The sequence below is a fragment of the Pistacia vera genome, unplaced genomic scaffold (genome assembly GCF_008641045.1).
Source record: "Pistacia vera cultivar Batoury unplaced genomic scaffold, PisVer_v2 Contig206, whole genome shotgun sequence".
Lineage (NCBI taxonomy): Eukaryota > Viridiplantae > Streptophyta > Magnoliopsida > Sapindales > Anacardiaceae > Pistacia > Pistacia vera.
The window spans coordinates 240058-258473 of NW_022196009.1; the positions used below are offsets into that span (position 1 = coordinate 240058).

At 32.1% G+C, this 18416-nt stretch overlaps 1 protein-coding gene across 1 annotated transcript; it reads left to right on the forward strand.

The window, feature by feature from the left end:
* The first annotated feature begins 15793 nt into the window (after positions 1-15793).
* On the forward strand, positions 15794-17743 carry LOC116128975. The gene is made up of 2 exons (XM_031414719.1): positions 15794-16186; positions 17681-17743. Exons 1-2 carry the CDS (start codon positions 15794-15796, stop codon positions 17741-17743), a joined length of 456 nt encoding a protein of 151 aa, XP_031270579.1.
* Positions 17744-18416: the final 673 nt, after the last annotated feature.

Consider the following 18416-nt stretch of genomic DNA (forward strand, 5'->3'; position numbering starts at 1 on the left):
AATTAATAAGTTTAATCGTTTAATTAAATAATGTAATATATAGTAAATTATTAATGTTTATAATATAATGTTATAAATTTATAACTAATTATGTATCATTTACTATGAACGCTATAATTAAGTAAATGATCATAATATAATGTATATAATAATGTTTATAATTTAATTGAGTAATTATTTAATTATAATGTAATGCTTAATTAATGTTTATATGAATGTTTATAAGGTAATATTATAATTAATTAAATTATAATCATTAATTAAGTATTGTGCAATGTTTATGTAGTAAATTAGTAATTACTATGTTTAAAACATAATATTATAACTCATAATCAATTAAGTAATCATTTATTATGTAATGTTATAATTAATTATGTGATCATTGATCCTTTCAGTCATAAAACACTTGTAAACATGAGTGACAAGGAATTACAAGTCCTAAAACACTTGCTATTCGGTTGAATCAAAGAGTTCTTCCAGTCCTAAACACTTGGATTGTGGAGTATGGAAGCATTGGAGAGATTCGGCCCAACAAGTTCCAAGGGGAGAGAGAGCCCAAGCACTTCAGCCCAAACCATTCAAGTCCAAGCCCACAGAGCTCAAGTCCACCAAGAGAGAAGCCCAAGTGTTGAATGAACCCATTCCCCATTCTCATTCCAAGGGGAAAGTCCACTTGAACCCTTATTGGATCCATTTGCAAATCTTCAAGGCCCAATCTGTCACCCTTATTAGACTGATTAGGATCATTGATCAAGTTTTGGGCTAATAAAGTGATTTTTCAACTAATGGGTGCTTAAAAAAATGAACCTTAGAATTAGGGATTCATGTCCCTTTTGCATTAAATGGGTATAACCTTAATTTTTAATGGAAGGCTTGTAATTATTTTGTGTAGTTTTTATTATTTTCATTTCTTGTATTGTAATGTTGATTACACTTTAACCTTGTAATTGCCTATATAAGGCAACTATTCTCCTTAAAAGTTAGTCATGAAATATCAAAAACTGGTTTAACCATTGAGAGAACTTTGGTTCTTATTGAGATTTTCTTATCCAAGTCTTGGCAAGAGAATTGGTGGAATCGATTCAAGTTGGTGGAGAATTCCTTTGCTTGAAGTGTTCATTCTTGTCTTAACCTAAAATTGCAAGTAATGTGATATTGCCTCATTTGTATTTGATCGAATTTGAGCTTGAGTTTAGGGCATATTTTTTGTGTTTGTTGTTTGCAATTGGTTGGAATTGGATCAATCATACTATAATGTAATGTTATAATGAATTAAGTAATCAGATTATAGATCTTTATGTTTATTATAATTAATTAAAATTTAATCATTAATTAAGTAATATATAAATAATAGTAGTAATTACTAATATTAAATGTGATGTTATAAATTTATAACTAATTAAGTAATCATTTAACTATGTAAACTAATTAATTAGTGATCATAATATATATAAGTAATGTAATAATGTTATAATTAATTAAGTAATTATTTAACTATAATGTAATATTTAATTAATTAATTTCAAATCATTTAATTAAGTAATAATTTGTTTATAATGTAATGTTATAATTAATTATGTAATTAACTAATCATACTATATGAAATAGTGAATGTTACAATGAATTAAGTAATCATATTAAAGTTTTTAATATAATATTATAGTTATTTGTTAATATAATAATTAATAATTAAGTAATTATTATATATATATATTACAATTATACATATCGTTCTATAAATTTATAATATAATGTTGTAATTAATTAAATTTCTAATCATTTAATTAGTATTATGCTAATGTTTATGTAGTAATTAGTAATTACTATATTTATAATGTAATGTCATAATCAATTAAGTAATCATTTAATTATGTAATATAATATTATTATATAATCATACTAAATGTAATGTTATAGTGAATTAACTATTAAGTAATCATACTATAAATTTTAATGTAATATTATAATTAATTAAATTTTAATCATTTTTAAGTTTGTATTAATGTTTATATAAAATGTATAATTGACTAAGTAATTATACTATAATCTATAATGTAATGCTATATTAATTAATTTTAATTATTTAATTAGTAATATATTAAATGTTATAACTTATAAGTCAATTAATTAAGTGTAATCATTAATGAATGCATAATTAATTATACTATAAATCAATTAATAATGTTATAAAATTATAATTAATTAAGTAATCTAACTAATTGTAATGTATAATTGATATAAATATGATATTAACTAGTAATTAAATTTATTAATGTTTATCAATTTATCATATATAATTATTAATTACTAATTTATTTAGATATACTTAGAACTTGATAATTGAAGTAAATAACTAAATATATTATTACTCAATCAAATATACTATTTATTCAAAAACAATTCTTTTAATAACTAAAAATGTAAAACACTTCATTGGATCATAATTCCAAATTCACTTAATTAATCAAAACTTTAATATTAATGTATTATTATATTAAAGCTTTTATGATGTAATTTAATGTAATAAGTAATTGTATTCTTTATTTATTTTTAATTAGGTTATTCTAAAAATTTAACTTTTTCTATTAATTTTTTTTTTTTTTTTTAATAAAAAGATAGAAACCCTCCATTATTCACATTTCACAAATATTTCATTATAGTCCAGGTTTCAAAACAGGTTCCAAAAATCAGTTCCAACCGGTGACCCCTACAGGTTCAAACAGGTACCCTTTTACAAGTTCCGATTCCGGTTTCGGTTTCTCATACAACCAGACAACCAGATTCGATCGGTCCAAAAAATTGAAACCGAATCTCCCGCTAGTCGGTTGGCTGAGTTCTGGTTCTGATTCCAGTTCTATCCCTCGGTTCCGGTTCTATCCCTACCGTGCTCACCCTTGAGTTCACGTGGTTTTGTCTTAGCTCATAAATTTTAGCTACATGTCTCCAAAAAAAGTCAACATTCTCAATAAGATGGCGGCTGCAAGTCTTTGCAAACCTTATTCTTCTCATCTCTTTAATATCAATATTAGTCTCTGAAATGAAGAACAAATTAATGACGGATCTATAGTCCCTGAAACAATTGCATATTTCTTACTTTTTCAGTTGTTCTTTTTTTTTTTTTAACCTTCACAGAATTTGGAGAGACAGAGGATATATACCATTTTTTTAATGAACTTCGTACTAATTATTTTAGCATTTGCTTAAAGTTTATGCTAACATTAAAAGCATCTCCATGCTTTTTACCACATGCATCACTCACCCAAAGTATGAAGATTGCTCAACTATTAGGGTGTGTTTGGTTAGAGCTCTAGAAAGATAACTCTGGTAATCTATCTTTAATTCCGAACATACCCTTGTTTGATTGTCAAGTAACAAAAGTTTCGGTAATCTTTCAATACCAATAGTGATTACGTGGTTATAGGGGGTAGTCGATTACCTCCTCAAGGGGTGTATTTAAAGATTACTAGGGTAATCTTAATTTTATACCCATTTACCCTTAATTAAATTCATTCCGGACACAATTGCCCTCAAATGTCTACCAATAATAATCACCCAACCCGCTACATTTTGGAATTTACTAAACACCCCAGCCACAAAACAAGTTTAAAAGTTAACAAAATACCAGCCCACCAAAGACAACCACCGGTCGTGGTCGTTTTTTGCTAGATCCATAGTGATCTAGCTGTTTTCAGCCTTTGATCTGGCCGAAAATAGTGCAAACGACGCATGCCAACCTGATCTCGCTGGTCATGCACCGTTTTGGTGACTGACACTAGCGGCCGGACGTGGTGGCCAATGGTCGTCGGTGTAGCTTGGGTGGCTGGGGGTATTTTGTTAAAATTAACTTTGTTGTTGGGGGTGTTTTAGCTAAATTCTCAATATAAGGGGTTAAAAGAATTATTTAAATAATACATAATAATATAATAATTATTATATTATAATGATATTAAAAAGGAAGGGCAATTCAGTAAAAGTCTCTGTCGATAACATTTTATTCTTCCAACTAAACATCTTAATTATTCTGCCCACTAATCTAACCAGCATATTGATATAACATTCCCCCGTAAGCTTTAAGGTAATTTTCTTGGTGATAATCTTATTTTCAGTAATAAAATTCCTCGAACCAAACGCATCCTTAAGGTATTTTCTTGTATAGCTAAGTCATGCCATTAATATAAAGCGATTCCATAACATTTCAGTCTAGCCATTCATAAAAACGTTTCCTTACAACTCGCAGTTTTATTTCAACAAAAGGAAATAGAAACAATCGTATTTAAGGCCAAGATTACAGGATGACGCAATCTGTGGAATATGACACGTAATGATATACTGGAAATGCTCTTTTTAAAACACTTAAAAATAAAAAATAATTAATTATGTGATATCTTGTAATTTATAGACAATGAGTTATCCTGAAACTCAGCCTGAGAGGGCTTTATTCACCATCTATCCAAAAACCAATTGTTGTTTTTATCATAGTATCCTGCTTTTAGAATTATATGTAAAGTTTAATTTTTACAGTAGGACTAATGTTTGTGATTCCTAAACATATCCTTATATAGTTTGAATTCCCACATATGAAATATAGTATTGCAATTACATGAGAATCATTTACATAAAGCAATTCCTTAAAGTTTATCTGTAATCTTCATATATATAAAACAAATATTCCTTGACTATCTACGTTTACATAGGGACCCATAGTTCATATATAAGTTCGAATTCCTCAACATATGGAATATATGTATTGCAATTACATGAGGATCATTTACATAAAGCATTCCTTGAAAGTTTATTTGTAACCATTCATATATTATATAAAGCAATATTTCCTTGACTATCTACGATCATAGGGACCCATATTGGACTATATAAGCTTTTAGCTTTTGTTCCATCAATTTTCGAACCCAGGATCCAATCTATATTTATATCCTCGTTTGAGAAATGTTTGTATTCCCAGTGCCTTAGTTTAAGCAGAAATTAAATGGGACTAAAACCAAGCTCTCGGTCTAAGCTTGATCCGGGAGATCATATCTTTAGTAATAGGGCGGGGATTCTCTATCATCACGGTAAGTATATTTCATTCACTATTATATTAATTATAATTTGCTTGAGTTCTTACATTAATGCATTCTTCTTTGTAATTAAGGAATATATGTGGGCGATGGCATGGTGATTCATCTTATGCCAGCTGAAAAGAAGATAAATCAGTTTCTCTGTGTCCAAACTGTGGCTACAGTAAAGACCGGCACAGTGGAATCATCAAAACTTGTCTTGACTGTTTCCTTGATGGCAATATCCTTTTTACCTTATACATCCCATCCCTTGCAGGCCACCAGATGAAGTTATCAGGATTGCCACTGAGTTTCTCCAAGGAAACGAGATTTTGGCACATACGACCTTGTATTTAGAATTGCGAGGATTTTGCATCCTACTGTAAAACAGGCGTTAATTTCTCTTACAAAGGATTGGGTGGGTTTAGAAAAAAGTTGACCAATTTATCTTCATGACAAATGTTGGGTAGGTGTAAATTGTTCGGCCTACTTGAATATTATCTTTCTCTTCCGTAAGATATATATAAGCAATTATGACATTAATAAGTGACTGAATTATTAATGTCTTGTTGTTAACGTACTAATACCTTAATAAATTCTATATAATTTTTTTTAGTGCAAATTATTAAAGTTCTATTTAATCAGTATTCATTAATGTCTAGACCTGAAAAATTGCATTAGCTATAATGCGAGCACTACACGCATGTAAGAATTGCTCTATGTATACATGTGTATTGCTGAGGATCATTTACATAAAGCAATTCCTCGATCAACATATAGTACACATGATTTAGCTTCGTTCGATTAATTTTTTAACCTTACAATCTTGAGGCTGCTATTGCTAAACCATCTAAATTATATATGTCCATAGTTGAGAAATGAGAAGTTTTATTGCCAAGTAGCAACACAATATATAGGATGCAATTAAATGCCCACGGGAGTTATTCAACATCCATCCATAGGAGATGTTATCAGCTTATATAATATACAGCAATTGGAATAATGTATTTTTTTTCTTCTTTTTTTCTCTATATTGTAGGATGCTAATACACTTACTTGATACTAATTATGATTTGATCTAAGGGTTGGTTAAGACCTTTGGCTTAATTCAAAATAGAAAAACTCATTGAGAACCAAATCATAAAAGAAAAGCATTAATTAGACTGACTAAAGGAGAGATTTTCCTACTAAATAAAATAACATATATGAATCATTAAAGTGATTCAGAGAACTCGAAGAGAGAATAAGCAAGAGAAAGGTTCAGAAGAGTACGTCAAGTTTTTTTTCCAGAATAATATCGGTCATGACTAACTGTTTGTTTTATACTACTTCAGCACTTTACTAATACTGTATAATGTTACACCGCTTAGCCACCTGACTACTCTCACGCTTAGCTTGACTAGTTGACTCTTCTTCAAAGCTGACTTAGACTGCACATACTAATAGACTTGGCTTGTTCTTCATTCTCTCTTTAATACAATATTAGTCTCTGAAATGAAGAACAAATAATGAGGTGATCTATTAGTCCCTGAAACAATTGCATATTCTACTATTTCAGTTTTTTTTTTTTATTTTTTATTTTTAACCTTCACGGAATATTTGGAGAGACAGAGGATATATACCATTTTTTTAATGAACTTCGTACTAGTTTTTTAGCCTTTGCTTAAGTTATGCTAACTTTAAAAGCATCTCCAGCATCACCCAAATTACGAAGATTGCTCAACTACTTAAGATATCTCATGATAGCTAAGGCATGCCATTGATTAAATGATTCGTTTTTTCCATTTTTTCAACTAAATTTCCCACCTAAATTATTCTATTTACTATCTATGTATGAATATATGGAATACTTGATAATTATTTATTATATATAGCTGCTGGTCAATATTTTAAATATCATCTTTATAATGTGATAATTTGGGAAAATAATTAAAAAATATAATAATCAAAGAATCCAATAATCAATTTCAATGAATGAATATGATTGACATGATGGGGTTGATCGAATTGCCCAACCACATGGCTTGTTGCCTTGTAATGGTTGCTCCCATTCTCAAAATACAAAGACGAAAAAAATTTAAAAAACAGTAGAAAATTACAATTTTATATACCCCAGGATGTCAGAACTAGAGTCGTTTAACTGTAGAAGCTCTGCAAATTTACTCGGAATCAAAAGGCTGGTGGCGGTGTGCATGATCAGCTGCGGCAAAATTCATTTCACTTAACGTGCAATGACCGCGCCACCGCCTGGAATATTTGATGGCATATTTACGCAGCCCATGTCCAAATATTTGATGGCATGATCTTTGGTGAGATTGAACGATCAGACTTGTCCATAGTCATACAGATGGGTTGTCACTTTTTTTCAGAATTTTCAATTAGAATGAGATACTCTAATATATTTTTCTTTTTAATTTTATTTTCAACAATAAGCTAAGTCCACAACATTCTTCACGACTCCAGACTGATAGCTTATCATTGGTTAATGTCAATTAGAGGCATAACGCATAATACAAGCAGGTGAGACCCATTTTACGAATTGATCAATGACGAGTTACTATATTCGGAGTTGTAAGAGAATGTTTATTATATAATTGTGGACCTAGCATACTCTTATTCGAAAAGTATAAATCCCAATTATCTATGGGCATATTTCAATAGGACTTCACATAACAACCATTATTAATTTATCTCTTACCAGTTTAACATTTATTATAAAGCAATCCTTTATAATGGATTCATATTGTTTTAAGATTATATTCCAATCTCTAGTCATACGATCTGAGAGCTCTTTTGTACGCAATCTTAGAGATTATATTCCAATCTCTAATAGTCCTTGCATTTTCTCTCCATCATCTATAAATTGTAATGGTTTAATTAGAAAGCAGAAATCTCTAATCACAAATTGGAAATTAAGGAAAATTTTATTAAGATGGCAAATTCAAGCCACGACAGGGGCTCCAACCAGGTGATCAGATCTTTAGTGACAGAGGTTGCTCATCATTATGGTAAGTTTTTTGTTTTCGCATTCTTTTAAACTTACATCTAATTGAAAGTATATATATTTCACTTTCCAAACCAAACCCAGTCATATATAATTATATATGGTGTGATAATGTACTCCATGTAAGCTTTCGTCAATTTTATGATATGAACTCAATTTTCACCAACTTTTTGCATTGGAAAAATTTTCAATGGAACTTTGTAATCCATTATATTTTGTGGTACTACTGATCATTTGGTAGGTAAGTATCATAGGCTCCATATATCTAAATTGTTATTCTTATATTTTATTCATCAATAAAAGTCATATATAATCATATTGTATAGGTTATTTATGTTCTCTTTCGTCGACAACTCCCTTGATTATAACAGGAATATATGTGGGAGACGGTTTGGTCATTCATTTGCTACCACCTGCAAAGAAAAGTAACTCTTCTTCCCCATGCCAAAAATGTGGGCACACACCAAGCTTACATGGTGGGATCGTCAAAACATGTCTGGATTGCTTTTTCGATGGCTACTCATTATATATTCTTGATACTGATTCGATGTACTGCAAGCCACCTGATGAGGTTGTGAAGACTGCCACCGAGTTTTTCCAAGGAATAAGGACCTTTGGTGACTACAATTTTGCTTCTAACAATTGTCAGGACTTTGCCTCCTTTTGTAAAACAGGTATAAAGTCATCTGAGCAAAGAAATAAGGTCGACAAAACATTATTGGTGGGCACCAAGAAGGTCACCAAAGTGAGCGCCACCATGGCGGTCATTGGCATTGCAAGCATCGCCGCAGCTTCCGCGCTGCATTTTGTTGTTAAACGGACTGTTGCGGAAAAAGTTGATGGTAGGAATGGGAAACCTGGCCCTTCCCCACCCGGTTGACATCCCTATGTACAAGTAGGTTTAGGTTTTAAATTAATGTTTTACTCTATAGGAAATTCTGTAATAAGAACGTTACGATATTAATTCCATCAAACCATGTTTAATCATTGTTGGATTTTAGTCTGTAAAATATCATGGTCCTAGCAAAATAATAACAAGACATATTAAATATACAATATTTTTGGTGCAAATTTCTGCATAATAAATTTTTTAATTAGGTTCGAATTTAATGTCTAGACCTAAAAAATGCAGTAGCATATGATGCAATTAAGTACTAACATGTAGCACATTTTGAAGTAAGTGCGTGCGTGCATAATATATACCATTTTAATGAACTTCGTACTAATTATTTTTAAGCTTTGCTTAAAGGTTATCCTAACATTAAAAGCATCTCCATGCTTTTTGATAATATGCATAACCCAAAGTTTGAAGATTGCTCAACTATTTAAGGCATTCTGTATAGCTAAGGCCATGCCATTAAGATAAAGTGGTTCCTTAACATTTCAGTCTAGCCATTCATATAAAACGATTCCTTGACAAACTAACAGTTTAATTTATTCCATTTTTTCAACTAAATTTTCACACCTGGATTATTCTATATATCTATCTATGTATCAATATATGGAATACATTTATTTTTTATTTTTTATAATTTGCTAATTTCCATCACACATATAAGATACAGTTGTCATTGTTTCAAAATTCAATGATACTAAAAATATTTAAAAAATAAAATAAAAATAAAGCCATGGTCCTTGCAGGCTAATAAGTTTCCAAATCCCCTGATGAAGTTGTCAACGTAGGCACTGAACTTCTCCAAGGAAATGACTTTGGTAAATACTATTTTATTGCTAAAAAATTTCAGACAGGCCATTGGCGCTAGCAGCAGCAAAACGCAAAGCATTATTATTATTATTATTTTGGGTAAACATGGTAATTGTATAAAAGAATCAAAAAATACATCCTAGGCCTAGGGTGGCGAATCCCCTTCCACCAAAACCTTGGACAGGCCCAAGGTTTGAAAGCTATACAAAAGGAACCAGAAATTATACAAGTGCAAACTTTTACAAGCAAGGCCCGAACCAAAAGAACCAGACCAAGGTAAAAGAATACAAAGCATTATTCAACAAAAGGAAATAGAAAACAATGGTATTTAAGGCTCAAGACTACAGGATGACGCAATCTATGGAATATATAACACGTAAAAAATTAATTATGTGATGTCTTGTTAATTTATAGATAAGTGAAGTTATCCTGAAACTTAGCCCTGAGAGGGTTATTATTCACCATATCTATCCAAAAACCCTTGCTCTTTTTATCGTAGTATCCTGAAACTTAGCCCTGAGAGGGTTACATATAATTACTTTTAGAATTATATGTAAAAGTTTAATTCTGACAGCAGGACTAAATGTTTGTGATCTTTGAACATATCTATATATAGTTCAAATTCTAATTTGCATAGGCCTATCTCTTATCTCGTATTTGAATTTTTTTTACAAAATTAAAGGTTAATGTTTGTGTTATTACAAAGTTATGTTAATTACACTGCCAATAATGTCTATATAGTAGTTTGGTTTAAGAGAGGATATGAAGTATATTTGGGGTGTGTCTGCAAAATATCAGACTTATGTAATCTTGGGGGTGTGCCTGTAAAGTATCAGACTTATGTAATGCGGTGCGTTTTGGCTTAATAATGTGTATGAATACTGTACAATCTTGTAACTGTTTCAGTTAGTAAAGTATTTCTCTTCTATTCAGTTGAAACAGAGTCTCGTATTTTCTCTCTGGTTTTCTTGCTTCTTTTCTTGATTTTCTTCAAATCCTTCTGTCTAGAATATTTTTAATGACATTAAGCTTCTGATGCAAGCACTATCATGTAGCACATTTTGAAGAATTTCTCAACTCATGGAATATATATATTGCAATTACATGAGGACCATTTATATGAAGCAATTACTTATAGTTTATCTGTAACCATTCATATATATAAAGCAATATACTCCTTGACTATCCAGGTTTATCAGGGAGACCCATATTGGACTATGTAAGCTTTTAGCTTTTATTCCATCAATTTTCGAACCCAATGATCTTGTGCTGCTAAACTACAGATCCAAATCTCTATTTGTATCCTTGGTTGAGAAATTTTTGTATTCCAATCAGCTTAGATTAAGCGAGAGAAATTAAATGGGACAAAAAAAAAAGCACTCCGTCTATGCTCAATCCGGGAGATCATATTTTTAGTATTAGGGCTGGGATTCTCTACTATCATCACGGTACGTAATTTTCACTCACTATAATATTTAATTATAACTTTGTTCTAGTTCTTACGATTAATGTATTCTTCTTTTGTTATTATAGGAATATATGTGGGCGATGACATGGTGATTCATCTTATGGCAGCTGGAATGAAAAAAAGTTCATCTTCTTTGTGCCCAAAATGTGGCTACAATCGAGACAGAGATAGTAGAATTGTCAAAACTTGTCTTGACTGTTTCCTCGATGGCAACAGCCTATATCTTTGAATATGGTATGCCTTGCAAATAGGAGTGTAAACGAGCCGAGTCGAGCCGAGTATCACCCTAAACGAGCCTGACTCGGTTAAGCATTAGACAAGTTCGAGTCGAGTCACGAGTCAACCAAGTCAGGAAAATTCGGCTCGTGACTCGGCTCGTTTATAAACGAGCCAGCTCGTGACTCGACTCGTTTATAAACGAGCCAGCTAGTGACTCGGCTCGTTTAATGCGAGCTCGAATTGGCTCGATTACAGCTCGTTTGACCCTTTTTTAATATAACCTGTAGATTTTGTTTTACACAAATCAGATCCAATTTTTGATAAATTTGCATCTAAATCAACATAAATCACATCCAAATCAACATAAACAACGTATTACACAACAAATTATACAAAAAAAAAAAAAAACCAAACACAAATCTCCATCAAAATACATCAAAATTATCATCAAAACGACATAGAATTCAAACTTCTGGAAGTTGAATATCCAATGATTCCTGTGCTTGTGGTGGCTTGGTGTGATAATTAGGAAATTGTTTTAGGGTTCTTGATTTGGGGGAGAATGAATTTACGCAATTTGATTTTGGGTTAATTGGGATTATTTTGTTAAGGGTTAATTTGTGATTTTTTAAACCTTTTAGTCTTTTACATGTCAAATTACAAAAAAACCCAAAAACTTGTATTATGCACAGAAAAACCCTAAACGAGCCACTACTAGCTCGCGAGTAGAATTGAGTCGAGTCGGGGTAGACTCGAACTCAGCTCGATAACTTACTCGAGTCGAATTCGAGCTGGCTCGGCTCGATTATAATCGACCCGAGTTTGAGTATTTAACGAGTCGGCTCGGGTCGACTGACAACGCTACTTGCAAATCACCTGATGAAGTTATTAGGACTACCACGGAGTTTCTCCAAGGAAAAGATTTTGGCAAGTACAATTTGCATTTAACAATTGCGAGGATTTTGCATCCTATTGTAAAACAGGCCTTCGTTTATGTTCTCAAAGGGAATCGTTTGTCAGGATAGTGCATCTTCTTCCGATGCCCAGAATCGGACCTGTGACCCCAATCCTTCAAGTCGCCCTGGGGATCTTGGACGGATATAGTTTTTACTTTTAGTCAAAGTTTTCAGATTTCTCCTGTTATGCTTGAGAATGTAGGGCTGATGTCGAACCTTGTCAGCACGGGTGCTTAGAGCTTAAGAAGATTCTACAACCACTCAGATGCAGCCACGTCTCTTGCCAGTGCAGTGGGATGCGCCAGGTTGGCGAAAGGCTAGAAAAGGTCCACGTGTCCAATCCCTGCACAGGTTGAGCAAATCACTCGGATAGGTGAATAATGGCACACAGAGAAGGATTTGCACGACATCTGCCCCACTCACAAATTTAGTAATAATTACCTTTATTCATCCCATTATAAATAGAGGGTTCCTCTCCCGTTTGTGGGATTAGCTAATTTTTACTCAGAAATAGCATACTCTCTTTCTCTCCATATTGTATTTTTTAAGCTATAAATCAGCTCGCTGAACGCGACTTGACTTATTTCATTAATACAAATACCAGTGGACGTAGGATTCACCTTGTGAGCATCCGAACCACTTTAAATATCGTTCTTCCCCTTGTTATTAGCTAAATACTTCCATAATCACACGTGACTTCTGAGCCCACTCAGCATTTCTCACGTGCGAGTAGTTGGTCTCAAAATCCAACGTCAACATCTCTTGTATTAAAATATGTGTATGCAGTCAAATTCGTGTTCTAATGCAATGGAAGGATGTTTAAAATTCTCTCATAAAATAATTATAGAGTTATCTGACGAGTGTTATATAACTTGTCTTGAGTATTTACTACTAAAATATCATCATAAATAATTTGGAATTAAAAACTTTAGTAGATAATATTATCCATTGATGAGGACCGTCTTGCATAGAGATTATCACAGTAACAGCTAAACTGTTTAAATCTCTGAGTGATAAAGAAATAATGTTAACGAATGGTTTTAGTAATTTGAGATGTCATATTAATAACTTGTAACATCAAAATAATCAGCATAACCCACCACCCATGGGTAGTTGGTAGTCCAACGATAAGGGCGAATCAAGGGAACTGCAAATAGTCCAACCCATAATCAATGCTTAAATTAATTCTCCCTAGGCGCAAAGGTAATACCCTCCCTTATAATTTACCGAGGGGTTGCAGTAGCGAGTTGCTATGAGATAGCTTCCAGCCTTCCACTGAAAAATGTTATCAAGTGTGATTGATAAATCTATATTATCATTTTTATGATGTCATTAATTGATTCGATGACATTATTGTGTTAATTTTGAACTAGACTCCCATTCTGGTGGGGTTGCGGTAGTGGATTGCAATGAGAAAACTTTCACTGACAAATGTTATCAAACGTGATTGATAAATATATATTATCATTTTTATGATGTCATTAATTGATTTGATAACATTATTGTGTTAATTTTGAATACTCTCATTCTCGTACAATAGAATCGAATATTATATATATAGTACAAATGATTCGAAAACGAAAAAAAATTTAAAAAACAGTAGAAAATTACAATTATTTATAGACACCAGGATGGTCAAGAACTAGAGTCGTTATTAACAGTAGAAGCTGCTGCAAATTTTACGACGAAATCAGGAAAAGCTGGTGGCGGTGGTGCATGAACAGCTGCGGCAAAATTCATTTCACTTAACGTGCAATGACCGCTGCCACGGCCTGGAATATACGTGCATGGATTGCGACCGATAGGCGCCACCGGACCCTTTTGTAGAGATTGAACGATCAGACTTTTCTTTCTCCATTGCTCTCCTTCGAGCGGCCTCATTGCCGAAGTTCGTTCACAAAATGACGCACAAAGAAGGACGCAAACGAGTGGTATTATGAAGCAACGTAAACCCATTTGAGATGTGAAAGATTTGTCGTGAAAAGAAATGGAAGTTGAAGGTTGAAGATGAATTAAAAATGGTTATGGAGATGGATGAATCGATGTGTATTTATATTATAAGGTTGAGAAGGGGTTGACTGAAAGCCGCGGGGTTTGAAGTTTGAATGAAAGTCTAAATGAGAGACACGGACCTTCACCTTTAAGGGCAAACGATTAGCCCATAATATTTATTTATGCGACTTAATCAAAGTAAGAAATTTGAAGAAGTCCAATTCTGATGCATGAGAGAAGTATTTCAAGTCTTGGGCTCTGGGTCTATTGGTTTTATTGACCCAGCCCATGTCCAATATTTGATGACATGATTTTTGGTGAGATTGAACGATCAGACTTGTCCGTGTAGATAGGTTTGTCACTTTTTTTTCTTCAGAATTTTACAATTAGAATTAGATACTCTAATATATTTTTCTTTTTAATTTTATTCTGAACAATAGTATTAAGTTCACAATATTCTCTCACAACCTCTAACATGATAATTTATCATTGGTTAGCTCGCAAATTGGTAGGCAAAACCTATACAAGCAGGTAAGACTCATTTTACGAATTGATCAATGACGAACTGTTATGTTAGGAGTTGTAAGAGAAGATTATGAGATTAAATTGTGAATCTAGCATTACTCTTAGTCTAAAAAGGAATAAATCCCAATTAATCTATGGGCATATCTTAATAGGACTTTTCAGAGGAACCATTATTAAAATTTCTTCCTTAACAGTTTAACAATTATTATAAAACAATTCCTTTGCAATAGATTCATATTATTTTAAGATTATATTCCAATCTCTAATAGTCATTGCATTTTCTCTCCATCTATCTATAAATTTGTAATGGTTTAATTAGAAAGCAGATAATCTCTAATCACAAATTGGAAATTAAAGGAAAATTTTATTAAGATGGGACAACGTTCAAGCCAGCAACGGGGGCTCCAACCGGGTGATCAGATCACCACTAATAGAATCGTGTTTGTCTACCATCATCACGGTAAGTTTTTTAGTGTTCACACTCTTTTAAACTTACATCTAATTGCAAGTATATATAAATATAAATATAATTCACTTTCCAAAACAAAAACCTAGTATATATTATATATATATAGTGTTCATAACGTACACCATCTAAGCTTTCTTCAATTTAAATGATATATCAACTCGACTTTTCACACTTTTTGCATTGGCAAAATTTTCAGTGGAATTATTGTAATCTCATTATATTTTGTGGTACTACTGATCATTTGGTAGGTAAGTATCATAGACTCCATATATTCTAACTTGTTATTCTTATATTTTATTCAATTCAATAAAAGTCATATATAATCATATTGTATATGTATTTATATTCTCTTTCGTCGAAAACTCTCTTAATTTATAACAGGAATATATGTGGGGGATGACATGGTCATTCATTTGCTACCGCTTGCAAAGCAAAGTAACTCTTCTACCCCATGCCAAAACTGTGGGCACACACCAAGCTTACATGGTGGGATCGTCAAAAAATGTCTGGATTGCTTTCTCGATGGCAACTCATTATATATTCTTGATATTAACAACTGCAAGCCACCTGATGAGGTTGTGAAGATTGCCACCGAGTTTTTCCAAGGAATAAGGACCTTTGGTGACTACAATTTTGCTTTTAACAACTGTGAAGACTTTGCATCCTTTTGTAAAACGGGCAAAAAGTCATCTGAGCAAAGAAGGAATGCAACTGTATTAGCTGTCTTGCCCTCTGCGATGTTATCTGGTGGTAGAGTGATTGTTGGTCCAGCAGGCGGTGGTGATGGTGTAAGCGTAAGTTGTTGGTTTAGGTTTTAAATTAAGGTTTTACTCTATAGTGGAAATTTTCTAGTAAAGATGTCATGTCTGTCAACCATGCTCAACTTTTTTTTTTTTTTTAAAATAAAAGGATGTACTAACTAGAGAATTAAAAGACAATAAATTTAGTTTTGTGTAATAGGACTATGACTGACTTTTTCTTTTGTTAAGCACTTCATAGAAATAGCCAGTCTCGTTTAAATGAGGTTTGAGTAAATTATCTTCGTATCTTGATGTCCCAAGCACAAGGGTTATCAAGCATATTGGAAAAATGTAAATGTTTTATATATGTTGGATGTTAATACACTTGACTTGATACTAATTATGGCTTAAATTATTCTCGTAGGCGCAAAGGTAATACCCTCCCTTATAATTTACCGAGGGGTTGCAGTATGATTGCTATGAGATAGCTTCCACCTTCCACTGACAAATGTTATCAAGTGGGATGTATAATGTATTTATCATTTTTATGATTCATTAATTGATTCGATGCCATTATTGTGTTAATTTTGAACTAGACTCCCATTCTGGTGGGTTTCGGTAGTGGATTGTAATGAAAAAGCTTCCACCGACAAATGTTATAAACGTGATTGATAAATATATATATCATTTTTATGATTTCATTAATTGATTTATAACATTAGTGTGTAATTTTGAATACTCTCATTCTCGTACAATAATCAATATTATATATAGTACAAATGATTCGGCAAAATATCGAATTAACTTGTATTAATTTTATTATATATATGCCACATGGTCAATTTGATATATCATCTTTAAATATGATAATTTGGGAAAATAATTAAAAATTAATATCAAAGAATCCAATAATCAATTCAATATGAATATGAGTTGCCATGTGGCGTGATCGAATTGCGCAACCAGATGGCTTGTTGCATTTAATGGTTGCTCCCATTCTCAAATACAAAAACGAAAAAAAATTTAAAAACATAGAAATTACAATATTTATAGACACCAGGATGGTCAAGAACTGAGTCCCAGAAATTATACAAGTGCAAACTTTTACAAGCAAGGCCCGAACCAAAAGAACCAGACCAAGGTAAAAGAATACAAAGCATTATTCAACAAAAGGAAATAGAAAACAATGTTATTTAAGGCTCAAGACTACAGGATGACGCAATCTATGGAATATATAACACGTAAAAAATTAATTATGTGATGTCTTGTTAATTTAAAGATAAGTGAAGTTATCCTGAAACTTAGCCCTGAGAGGGTTATTATTCACCATATCTATCCAAAAACCCTTGCTCTTTTTATCGTAGTATCCTGAAACTTAGCCCTGAGAGGGTTACATATAATTACTTTTAGAATTATATGTAAAAGTTTAATTCTGACAGCAGGACTAAATGTTTGTGATCTTTGAACATATCTATATATAGTTCGAATTCTAATTTGCATATGCCTATCTCTTATCTATTATTTGATTTTTTTTTCACAAAATTACAGGTTAATGTTTGTGTTATTACAAAATTACAAAGTTATGTTAATTACACTGCCAATAATGTCTAGAATATTTTTAATGACATCAAGCATCTGATGCAAGCACTAGCATGTAGCACATTTTGAAGAATTTCTCAACACATGGAGAATATATATTGCAATTACATGAGGATCATTTTCATAAAGCAATTCCTTAAAAGTTTATCTGTAACCATTCATATAAAAGCAATATATTCCTTGACCATCCAGGTTTATCAGGGGGACCCATATTGGACTATGTAAGCTTTTAGTTTTTATTCCATCAATTTTCGAAACCAAGGATCTTGTGCTGCTAAACTACAGATCCAAATCTCTATTTGTATCCTTGGTTGAGAAATTTTTGTATTCCCAATTAGCTTAGATTAAGCGAGAGAAATTAAATGGGACAAAAAACAAGCACTCCGTCTATGCTCAATCCGGGAGATCATATTTTTAGTAATAGGGCTGGGATTCTCTACTATCATGACGGTGAGTAATTTTCACTCACTATAATATTTAATTATAACTTTGTTCTAGTTCTTACGTTAATGCATTCTTATTTTGTTATTATAGGAATATATGTGGGCGATGACATTGTGATTCATCTTATGGGAGTTGGAGTGAAAAAAAAGTTCATCTTTTTTGTGCCCAAAATGTGGCTACAATCGAGACAGAGATAGTAGAATTGTCAAAACTTGTCTTGACTGTTTCCTCGATGGCAACA